Source organism: Callithrix jacchus, chromosome 22 (assembly GCF_049354715.1).
Source record: "Callithrix jacchus isolate 240 chromosome 22, calJac240_pri, whole genome shotgun sequence".
Classification (NCBI taxonomy): Eukaryota; Metazoa; Chordata; class Mammalia; order Primates; family Cebidae; genus Callithrix; species Callithrix jacchus.
This window is the reverse complement of record NC_133523.1, coordinates 39,940,730-39,951,863: the sequence shown is the minus strand read 5'-3', so window position 1 is coordinate 39,951,863 and position 11,134 is coordinate 39,940,730. Positions and strand designations below refer to the sequence as shown.

At 56.6% G+C, this 11,134-nt stretch overlaps 1 protein-coding gene across 2 annotated transcripts; it reads left to right on the top strand.

Moving 5' to 3' along the window:
- Window positions 1-1,760: 1,760 nt before the first annotated feature.
- Window positions 1,761-10,013, top strand: DMWD (DM1 locus, WD repeat containing). Of its 2 annotated transcripts, XM_035287145.3 has the most exons (5): window positions 1,761-2,268; window positions 3,468-3,650; window positions 6,909-8,186; window positions 9,033-9,107; window positions 9,454-10,013. In XM_035287145.3, exons 1-5 carry the CDS (start codon window positions 1,828-1,830, stop codon window positions 9,499-9,501), a joined length of 2,025 nt encoding a protein of 674 aa, XP_035143036.1. In that variant the 5' UTR covers window positions 1,761-1,827; the 3' UTR covers window positions 9,502-10,013. The 2 variants fall into 2 exon arrangements, with proteins under 2 accessions (XP_035143036.1, XP_035143037.1); XM_035287146.2 differs by lacking the exon at window positions 9,033-9,107.
- The last annotated feature ends 1,121 nt before the right edge of the window (window positions 10,014-11,134 follow it).

The following is an 11,134-nucleotide window of genomic DNA, read 5'->3' as shown; positions in this document are numbered from 1 at the left end:
ACTGGCCTGGTCAACATGGTGAAACCCCATCTCTACTAAAAATGCAAAAGAGTAGCCTGGCGTGGTGGCAGATGTCTGTAATCCCAGCTACTTGGGAGGCTAAGGAGAAGAATCGCTTGAACCCAGGAGGTAAACGTTGCAGTGAACAAAGATTATGCTGTTGATCGCCAGCCCAAAAGGTGACAAGAGTGATACTCCATCTCAAAAAAGAAAAAGAAAAGAAAGACCAAAGACCTCTGTACATGCCAAGTGAAAGGTGGAAGTGGGGATGAGACAGAAATCTGGGAGACCACGAGACAAGGTTGATGTAGGGGGTGGGGAAAGGGCTCAGGTAGAAGAAGAGCTTGGATCAGGGCTTCAGAGAACAAGGAACTGAGAAAGAGGAATTCCAGGGGGTCGAATGCAAAAAACTTGGAGGCTGGAAGTGAGGATAGAGTGAAGAGAAATGGTACACATCCAGGAAGACACCCGGGTTTGTGGCCTGGTTGACTGAGTGGACGGCAGAGATAGCTCTAAGATGCAAAAGAGGGGCAAGATTTGGTGTAAGACGTCAAGTTCATTGTAGGATTCTTTTTTTTTTTTTTCAGAGACTATATCTGGCTCTGTCCCCCAGGCTGTAGTGCAGTGGCGTGATTATAGCTCACTGCAGTTTTGAGCTCCTGGGTTCAAGACATCCACCTCAGTCTCCCAAAGTGCTGGGATTCTGGGGTTCCAGACGTGAGCCATTCTGCCCAAACTATTGTAGGATTTTTAAAATTATTTATTTATTAAAAATTTATTTATTTATTTATTTATTTTTAAGATGGGGTTTCACCATGTTGGTCAGGCTGCTCTTGAACTCCTGACCTCAGGTGATCCACCCGCCTTGGCCTCCAAAGTGCTTGGATTACAGGCATGAGCCACCACGCCCGGCAGGATTTTTTTTTTTTTTAATGTGAGATGCCCTTGGGAGAAATGGGGAGGCCATTAACTACGTGAGACTAGAAAGATCTATGATGGGGCCTGGTGGCTTCAGCACACATGGGGAGCACTGACTACAAGTAGGAGCTGTTGGGATCAGGGGGAGACTTTGGGTTACAAGTGGATCACTGGGACACTGGGGCACCGTGGGGATCAATACAATTTGGGAATCAGGGATAGGTTTTGGAGGCCAAGTGAGGTTGTTGAAAATAAGTCATGAAGGTTAACCTTGGAGGTTGGTGGAAAATATGAAGGATGTTTGGGGTTAGCATTAATCAATAGTGGGTCAGAGGAAGTCCTTGGAGTTGTGTGGCAACACAGGGATTTGGCGGGTCACCAAGAGTGGGGAAGAATGGTAGGAGATGCTGTTGTAATTTGGGAACCTGAATATGTCAGTGGGAAACTTTGGAGGTCAGGGGAGTGTATGTTGGGAGTCTAAGGAGAGACTAAGGGTCACTTGGGGTCGGCTGTGACGGCTGTGACTTCATGGGAAGGCTGGATTGTGGACGAGGGTTCCTTTGGCGGAGGTCCCTCCGTTGCCAGGCAAACGGTTCCCAGGGCGCGGTCGCTAAGGACTTGAGACTTCTAACTGGCCACGCCTCTTTCCAATACGGGCTCCGCCCCCGCAGCCAACCAAAAGTCGGTCACAGGCACAAAGGCCGCGCCCACCTTCTCGCCCCGCCCACAGTCTCCGCCCGTTACCCGAGTGACCGCGGAGGATCGTCCCGCCTCCGGACCTGGGTGCCAATCGAAGAGGCGTCGCCCAGGCGACGACCCCACCTTTTCCGGTGCGGGCTCGCGGTTTCCGGCAGGGGGTCGGGCTGCGGGCGGCGGTCCGGCAGCCGCTGGGCCCGGGGGGCGCCCAAGATGGCGGCGGGCGGCACGGAGGGTGGCTCGGGCCCCGGCGCCGCCATGGGGGACTGCGCGGAGATTAAGTCTCAGTTCCGCACCCGCGAGGGTTTCTACAAGCTGCTCCCGGGCGACGGCGCCGCTCGCAGGTCTGGTCCGGCTTCCGCTCAGACCCCGGTGCCGCCCCAGCCGCCGCAGCCCCCGCCCGGCCCTGCCTCCGCCTCCGGCCCGGGCGCTGCAGGCCCCGCGTCGTCCCCGCCGCCCGTAGGCCCCGGGCCCGGGCCCGCGCTGCCCGCCGTGCGCCTCAGCCTCGTGCGCCTCGGAGAGCCGGACAGCGCCGGGGCCGGGGAGCCACCCGCCACGCCCGCGGGGCTGGGCTCTGGGGGAGACCGCGTCTGCTTCAACTTGGGCCGTGAGCTCTATTTCTACCCGGGCTGCTGCCGCCGCGGGAGCCAGCGGGTGAGCGGCCTGTATCGTGGGGCCCTGGGTGCTGAAAGGATGGGGGTTCCAGAGAACTGATAAGAAGGTCCCCGAATTGACATGGGACCCTGAGATAGACATCCTAAATGTGGTGGACGTCCTAGGGCGACGGCATTCTTGGAGAGAGTGTAGGATTCTGAAACGTGATGGGAGGCCCGCGGGGTGGTGGGCAGGCGTCTTAGAGGTGATGGTGGAAACCCCTTTATGCGTAGGGGTTCTGGGATGGTGAGTATTTTAGACGTGACCGGGTATCTGAGATGAGGTGGGATCCCCGGTTCTAGGGTGGCAGGCATGGTAATGGGGAATCGTGAGATGCAGGCTCAGAGGTGATGGAGAAACCAATATTGCAGCCTGGAGTGTTCGAGAGGGGTCTTGAGATTGAGCCCAGGAATGAGGAGAAGTCTAGAAGTGATGGGGGCCTTGAACGTAATAGGGGTCTAGAAGCTGAATGGGATCCTATAGAAAATTGGGGTCTGGAGATTATGAGGCTCCTGGAAGAGATGAGCATGTGGAAGCTGATGGGAGATCTTGAGGAGAGGCCCTGGCAGGGAAATCTGCAGGTGTGATTCAGGGCATCCCTAAAGCAGTGTGGTGAGAGCCCTGGCAGTTTATGGTAGTCCCAGAAATGTTGGGGATCCTCAGAGCCCACAGGTGATAAATGGGCCTAAAATGTGGGAGGCCATGAGGTTTGATGGGTCTCCGAACTGTGGCGGCTTAGCGACTCCAAAGTGAAGGGAGTACTGGGACGTTAGGCTTCAGAGTCCTGGGAATTTGGATGACCTCAAGGTCTGGGGGTCTTGGAATATTGTGGTAATAGGTCCCAAGGGAGTTGCTGAGGTTATAGGCTGGAGAGGTGGGGCTAAAAGGAATCGGAGCTCAGGAACTGTGTGGACCCAGAACCCTGATGCTGTGGACAAGGGTGTGTCTGAATTAGGGGTGACCCAACTTTGGGGAGACACTGTGGTCAAGGGGGATCCTTACCATCTTTTTCACTCCTCTGTGATTTGGGTCCCCTTCCTGCCTGTGGTTGCCCCCTCCTTCTCAACCCTCCTACTCACCTCCCCACTTCCCTCTGGGTTCTAACCCTGCTTCCTCTTAGTGGTTTCCCCCAACCTCAACATCTTCTTCCTTCCCCTCAGTGGCATAGACGGTTAACTCCTTTTCTCCCACCCCTCAAGTCCATTGATCTCAACAAGCCAATTGACAAGCGGATCTACAAGGGCACCCAGCCCACCTGCCACGACTTCAACCAGTTCACTGCTGCCACGGAGACCATCTCCCTGCTGGTGGGCTTCTCAGCCGGCCAGGTGCAGTACTTGGATCTCATCAAAAAGGACACCAGCAAGTTATTCAATGAGGAGGTGATTGCACCCCGCAGAGTCCCCAACTGCTCTGCCTTCTCACCCACCCACTATTCGCCATTAGGCTGCAGCCGCCTGGGGAACAGTGTAGACCTGAGATGGGCAGGACGAGGGACAGATGGAGAATTAGGGGACAGCAGCTAATGACAGCTGCACTTACTGTACCCAGGCCCTATGCTGTGTTACCCCCCCATGCTGAATACTCCTTAAGTTTTTTAATTTTTTTTAACTTTTATTAATTTTAATTTTTATGTATTTGAGGCAGAGTCTCGCTCTGTTGCCCAGGCTGGAAGGCAGTGGGGCAATCTCAGCTGACTGCGGCCTCCACCTCCCCGGTTCAAACAATTCTCCTGCCTTAGCCTCCTGTGTAGCTAGGACGACAGGTGTGCCATGCCCAGCTAAGTTTTGTATTTTTAACAGAGACAGGGTTTCACCATGTTGGCCAGGCTGTTCTCAAATTCCTGACCTTGTGATCCACCTGTCTCGGCCTCCTAAAGTGCTGGGGTTACTTGGAGAGCGAGGTGTGAGCCACCGCACCCAGCCACTCTTTGGGTTTTCATCAATCACTGGATACAGAAGTGGGCTGCCTATTTTGCAGATCAGAGAACTGAGGCTAGTAAATAAGTTGGGTCTTAGTTGATGCCCTTGTTGTTTGATTTCTGGACTCTGGAGGCTTTGGATTCAAAGCCCTGCTGCACCATTTACCCACCACGTGACTTTGGGAAGGTGACCATTTTCTGAGCCTCACTTTTCCTCCTCTGCAAAATGGGATTCCAGTTCCTCCCTCGCAGAATTGCTATTGTAGAATCATACATGGAGACTGCTCAGTCCTAGGCCAACTTGGCACACAAGGAGATGCCAGCAAACGACCTTATCCTTGGGCAGGGACTGCTCTTGGCTTCTGTCTCATTCTCTCTGGTCCAGAGGAGGTGTTCCATAAATATTCTCAGAATGAGTGAATGGCTGAAGGGAGTGAGTAGAACAGCAAGTGGATTAAAAATTCATTAGCTCATCCATTCACAAATAGTTTTTGAGCATCTGTTATGTGCCAGGCACTGTTCCCAGCACTAGGGATATCACATCTCAGGGGCCTGGACAGGAGGCCCTGCCCTTTTGGAGCTTTCAGTCTAGCTGGGGAGACGGACAGTTAATCAAGTTAAGTCTTCGTGTGTCAGCAGGGGATTAAGGCCTGTGGAGAATTAAACAGTGGGGAAGGGGCTCAGGGAAGCTTGGAGAGGGTAGTGGGGTGGTCAGGAAAGGCCTCACTAGGAGGTAATATTGAAATAAGCACCTGAAGGAGGCAGGCGTGAAAAGTTACCTGGGGAAGGACATCCTTTTTTTTTTCTGAGGTAGAGTCTCACTCTGTCATCCATGCTGGAGTACAGTGGTGCAATCTTGGTTCACTGCAACCTCCGCCTTCCAGGCTCAACCAGTGCTCTCAATTCAGCCTCCTGAGTAGCTGGGACTACAGGTGTGCACCAACACACTGGCTAACTTTGGTATTTTTTGTAGAGATGAGGTCTCTTTATGTTGCCCAGACTGGTCTCGAACTCCTGGGCTCAAGTGATTCGCCTGCCTCGACCTCCCAAAGTGCTGGGATTATCGGTGTGAGCCACTGCGTATGGCCAAGAAGGACATTCTGAGTAGCGGGGCCAGCTAGGGCAAATGCAGGCTGGCACAGAAGCCGTGTGGCCAGAGGGAGAGAGGATGGTAGGTGAGTTCCAAGAAACAACAGAGGGACCGGCTCACGGAGAGTCTGGAAGGCCACAGAAAAGACTTTGCCTTTTACTCTTAGAGGGTAGCCTGTGGAGGAGCCTTTCTCAGCAGGCTCACCTGAGCCCTGGAAGGCAGAAATGGCTGGAGTGGTTATTTGCTCAGTTCTCCCAAAGATGGTCGGCACCTCATTCCCTAAGGGAGAGCAGCTCCTTAGTCACATAGGCTGGCTGCCTGAGGGCATTAGGTCCTCGGCCTCTGGAACCCTGCTTGAGAGAGGCTTCTAAGCATTGAGAGCCAGACAGTGCCAGGTGCTAGCTGATACTTCACAGAGCATCTCCGCGGCAGCTGCAGAGGACAGACAGGCCCAGGCAGTAGAGACTGAGGCCAGTCACACAGTATTGCAGGTGGTTGGAGTGGGGTGGTGAGAGGAGGTTACATTCTGGGTGTATTTTGAAGGTAGAGCCCCCAGGATTTGTTGAAGGATTGGGTTCAACAGGGGCAGTTGCTTACGTTTTTCATCTAAGCATCTAGCAGGATGGGGGGTGATCATTTGTCCAGGAATCACCTTCGAGCTGCCTTCTGGGTGCACTGATGTACAGAACAGTGAGCCAAACAAAGATCCCTGTCACCCAGGCTAGAGTGCAATGGCGCAATCTCGGCTCACTGCAATCTCTGCCTCCCTGGTTCAAGTAGTTCTCCTGCCTCAGCCTCCTGAGTAGCTGAGTAGCCACCATGCCCAGCTAATTTGTGTGTTTTTAGTAGAAATGGGGTTTCACCATGTTGGCCAGGCTGGTCTCAAACTCCTGACCTTATGATCCACCCGCCTTGGCTTTCTAAAGTGCTAGGGTTACAGGTGTGACCTAGGAGGAGCTGGCTTTCTGTGAAGAAATTTCTTGCTTGAAGTCTGACATAGAAAAGATTGGGGGAGGGTTAGGCAGAGCAGTGATCCCCAACCTTTTTGACACAGGAACCGGTTTTATGGAAGACAGTTTTTCCACAGAATGTTGTGGGGATGGTATTGGGATTGGGATGAACCAATATGATCCACCTCTGATCATCAGGAATTAGGTTCTCATAAGGAGCACATACCCTAGATCCCTCGCATGCGCAGTTCATGGTGGGGTTCGTCGGGTTCGTGCTTCTGTGAGGAGTGAATGCTGTGGCTGCTCCAGTAGGAGGCTGGGGTCAGGCTGTCATGCCCGCTCGCCCACCACTTACCTCCTGCTGTGTGGCCCGGAGGGTGGGGACCCCTGAGATAGAGGACAGTTCTACGGCAGGTAGGAAGGTCCCCTCACCAAAGATGGGACATCGAGGCTCCTTGGAGCACCCTGTGGCCACCTTGCAGCAGACCCCATTCCCCAGTGTTTTCATAATCTGGTGTCCATCTGTCACCCTCAGTTTGGGAACTTCTGAGGAGGGCCTGGTGTGACACCTGCTGTGTGAGTGGGGCCATGTCCAGCAGCCTTGGGGGCTTCGGGTTGGGGAGGAGATCTGCCTGGGTTTTACTGCCTTCTCCCAACCCCATCCTGTCTCCCCTGGCAGCGGCTGATCGACAAGACCAAGGTGACGTATCTGAAGTGGCTGCCTGAGTCGGAGAGCCTGTTCCTGGCATCACATGCCAGTGGCCACCTGTACCTGTACAATGTCAGCCACCCCTGCGCCTCAGCCCCACCCCAGTACAGCCTGCTGAAGCAGGGCGAGGGCTTCTCCGTCTACGCTGCGAAGAGCAAGGCACCCCGCAATCCACTGGCCAAGTGGGCAGTGGGCGAGGGTCCCCTCAACGAGTTCGCCTTCTCGCCCGACGGCCGGCACCTGGCCTGTGTGAGCCAGGATGGCTGCCTGCGTGTCTTCCACTTCGACTCCATGCTCCTGCGTGGGCTCATGAAGAGCTACTTTGGGGGCCTGCTGTGTGTGTGCTGGAGCCCTGATGGCCGCTATGTGGTGACAGGTGGCGAAGATGACCTGGTCACCGTGTGGTCCTTCACCGAGGGCCGTGTAGTGGCTCGAGGCCATGGCCACAAGTCCTGGGTCAATGCCGTGGCCTTCGACCCTTACACCACCCGTGCAGAGGAGGCAGCAACAGCAGCCGGTGCCGACGGAGAGCGGAGCGGTGAGGAAGAGGAGGAGGAGCCCGAGGCTGCAGGCACAGGCTCGGCCGGGGGCGCCCCACTCTCCCCGCTGCCCAAGGCTGGCTCCATCACCTACCGCTTCGGCTCGGCAGGCCAGGACACACAGTTCTGCCTGTGGGACCTCACTGAAGACGTGCTGTACCCGCACCCGCCCCTGGCCCGCACCCGTACCCTCCCTGGCACGCCTGGCACCACACCGCCAGCTGCCAGCAGCTCAAGGGGTGGTGAGCCTGGCCCAGGCCCTCTGCCCCGCTCGCTCTCCCGCTCCAACAGCCTCCCGCACCCAGCAGGCGGGGGCAAGGCGGGTGGCCCGGGCGTGGCGGCAGAGCCTGGCACACCGTTCAGCATTGGCCGCTTCGCCACACTCACACTGCAGGAGCGGCGGGACCGGGGGGCCGAGAAGGAGCACAAGCGCTACCACAGCCTGGGTAACATCAGCCGGGGTGGCAGTGGTGGCGGCGGCAGTAGTGGGGAAAAGCCCAGTGGCCCTATCCCCCGCAGCCGCCTGGACCCCGCCAAGGTGCTGGGCACCGCCCTGTGCCCGCGCATCCACGAGGTACCACTGCTGGAGCCCCTCGTGTGCAAGAAGATTGCCCAGGAGCGGCTCACGGTCCTACTGTTCCTGGAGGACTGCATCATCACCGCCTGCCAGGAGGGCCTCATCTGCACCTGGGCCCGGCCGGGCAAGGCGGTGAGTGGCCCCACGCCAGCCTGCCTGGGACCTGGCAGGACCCTTGGCAGGAAGAGGCAGGCATTGGCAGAGAGAGGGCTTTATCACTTTCACAGCCTCTGGCTCTGGGGTGACGGGAAGCCATGGAAGTCTTAGAGTGATGGGGTCTAGCCCTCGGCAACAGGCAGCAGAGAGGGGTGCGTGTGAGAGACGGCTGGGAGTGGGGGTGTCCAAGGCTGGCCGTCTGAAGAGCAGCAGATGGGCCCTGCATGGCCAGGTCTTAGTGCCTGTCACTCGAACCAAAATCTATTCCAGTTGGACATCTGTTTTTTTAAGTGGTGAAACTTTTTTGAGTGCTTTGGGCCAAAACGCTAGGGGGAATCTCAAGCCTGTGGGCCTGGCTGCCAGCGTGGGTCTGGGACTCAGGATCCGAGCCTCCTGCTGAAGGCGCAGGCTGGGAATCCCAGGCCCGGGTTCCAGTCCCACTCTCTGTGTGACCCTGGACAAGTCACTGCCCCCTCTGACCTCCAACTCATCACCTCTTAGAACAGAGCCTGTAGGATGGGCAGTGGGTGGATGCATTTGCCTGCTGGATGGGCTGTGGCATTGGGAAGTCACAGTAGGTGAAGCACAGGCCTGGCGCCCTGTAAGTTCAGAGCTGGTCTTGAGTGTCTGCTCCTTAGGGCTTTGGACTCAGGTGCCCAGGGTCCTAAAGGCCATGGCTTGGTTCCTTCTATCCTTGGTTTTGGAATCGTAGAGTCCTGAGTCCCTAGAACTTGAAAGCACAGTCTGAGCACCTCAGAGGCAAGATCGGTGGGATGCGGGGAGTCTGGTTGAGTCCTAAAAGAGACCCCTCTGTCTCCCTAGTTCACAGACGAGGAGACCGAGGCCCAGACAGGGGAAGGAAGTTGGCCCAGGTCACCCAGCAAGTCAGTGGTAGAGGTAGGACTGTCCCTGAGTTCTTTCCCCAGCACCTCAGGGTCCCTCCCAAGTTAGAAGGAAGCCCCAGTTTCCCCTTCCCCTCCCACCCTCACCCTTACCCCATCGTGTCACTCAGGATCTGAGGAGGACTTTGATTATTGAGTGAAAGTGCCAACTGCCAGGACAGGAAGCTAAGATGCAAGTTCCCAGCCTAGAGCAGCGGCCTTGGGGGACTCTGGGGTGGACCCAAGGGCAAGGCCAGGGTGGCAGCAGTTTTGGGGACTCTGGGCTGGCTCCCTCCCCTTGACACTGGCTGAAGTCTGGGTGGTCTCTAACCCCTCCCATCTCTCCCTCTCATCTTCCCCAGGGCATCTCCTCCCAACCAGGCAACTCCCCGAGCGGCACTGTGGTGTGAAGCCACGGACATTGGGGCCCCCACCCCACGCCCCCAGCCTCCTAGCCATAACCCTTCCCGCTGACCTCATGGATCAACGTATTAACAAGACTAACCATGACGGATGGACTGCTCCGGTCCCCCAACCTGCACAAAATTTGGGGGCTCCCCAGACTGGCCCAGACATTGGGGGGATGTCACGGTCCTTGTGGCCTCAGCCTTGTCCTCCACCCACTGCCAAGTACAATGACCTCTTCCTCTGAAACATCAGTGTTACCCTCGTCCCCGTCCCCAGCATGTGACTGGTCACTCCTGGGGAGAGACTCCCCGCCCTCCCACAAGAGCCCCAGGTATTTGGTGTGCCCCTCAGTCGAGTGTGCAGGGCCGGGGGTGGTCCAGCCCTTGCCCGGCCCCCACCCCAGCCACCCTTGCTATTGTCTGTGCTTTTGAAGAATGTTAAATTATGGAAGCCCCTCAGGTTCCTCCCTGTCCCCAAGGACCTCTTATTTATACTAAAATTCCCTGTTTTCTCAGCGGCTCTGTCCCCTTCGGAGGAGATGGTGTAGAGGACCTGTGTGTTTGCTCTTCGGTTCTAGGCAGTCCACTTTCCCCAGAGGAGGAGTGCAGGCCTGGTCTCCTGCCCAGCATGTCCCACCCCTTTTAATAGCAGGAAAAGCTGGAGCCCGGGAAGGGAAGGGACCCTTGAGACACACAGCTGGTGACCCATTCCAGAGAAGAGCATCCTGCCGGCAGCCAGGGCAGGGCCTCATCAAAGTCCTCAGTGGGTGTTAATTCCCAAAACTGCCCTGAACCACATTTCCTGGGCCCTGCCCAGGTGGGACTCCTCCGTCCTTGCCTCCTAGTTTCTCAGGCCTGGCCCTGCCGAGGCCCGGGCACCCCAGGCCGGCTGGTGTCCACTTTGGAGAGCTGTCCACCCTGGAAAAAAGAGCTCAGATCCCTCCTGGCTCTTGGAGCTGTAGGGAGTGTGTCTTCCCACTCCACCCTCCACCCCCCGAAATGTTTCTGTTTCTAATCCCAGCCTGGGCAGGAATGTGGCTGCCCGGCCAGGGGCCAAGGAGCTATTTTGGGGTCTCCTTTGCCTGAGGAGGGCTTGGCTCCACCACTGGCCTCCCCCAAGCTTTGGGTAGCAGGTCACCCCCATTCAGGCTCCAAGGGTGCCACCTCTCCTCACCACCCCTTCCCCACCTCCTGGAAAAAAAACATGTAAAGTGGAGACCCAGAGGGCTAAATTTAACTGTCTGAGTTGGAATCTGTCTCTGAGTCACCCAAGAAGCTGCCCTGGCCTCCCGGCCCCTTCCCAGGCCTCAACCCCTTTCTCCCACCCAGCCCTAACCCCCAGCTCTGGAGCTTGTTGGGAGCAAGGGGTTGATCGCTACTGGGTCACTCAGCCTTGATTGGCCCTGTTTCAGCAATGGGCGGGTTCTTCTTGGAATCTGTCACACCTGTAGCTTCCTCTGTGCTCAACCTTTTCATTGGGATGACAGTGTGAGAGTTGAGATTCTTCATCTGTCCCCCCTACTCTAGCACTAAAGGGTTCTGCAGGGCCCTGGAAGGAGGGAGCTTGGGGGGCTGGCTTGTGAGGGGTTAAGGCTGGGAGGCGGGAGTGGGGCTGGACCAAGGGGTGGGGAGAAGA

What these genes read in the sequence shown, in the direction of transcription:
- DMWD (XM_035287145.3), top strand. Translation starts at nt 1,828, where the DNA reads ATGGCGGCGGGCGGCACGGAGGGTGGCTCGGGCCCCGGCGCCGCCATG. An exon ending in GCAAGTTATTCAATGAGGAG is followed by an intron (nt 3,651 to 6,908) that starts GTGATTGCACCC and finishes CTCCCCTGGCAG; the next exon opens with CGGCTGATCGACAAGACCAA. An exon ending in CCAGCAAGTCAGTGGTAGAG is followed by an intron (nt 9,108 to 9,453) that starts GTAGGACTGTCC and finishes CATCTTCCCCAG; the next exon opens with GGCATCTCCTCCCAACCAGG.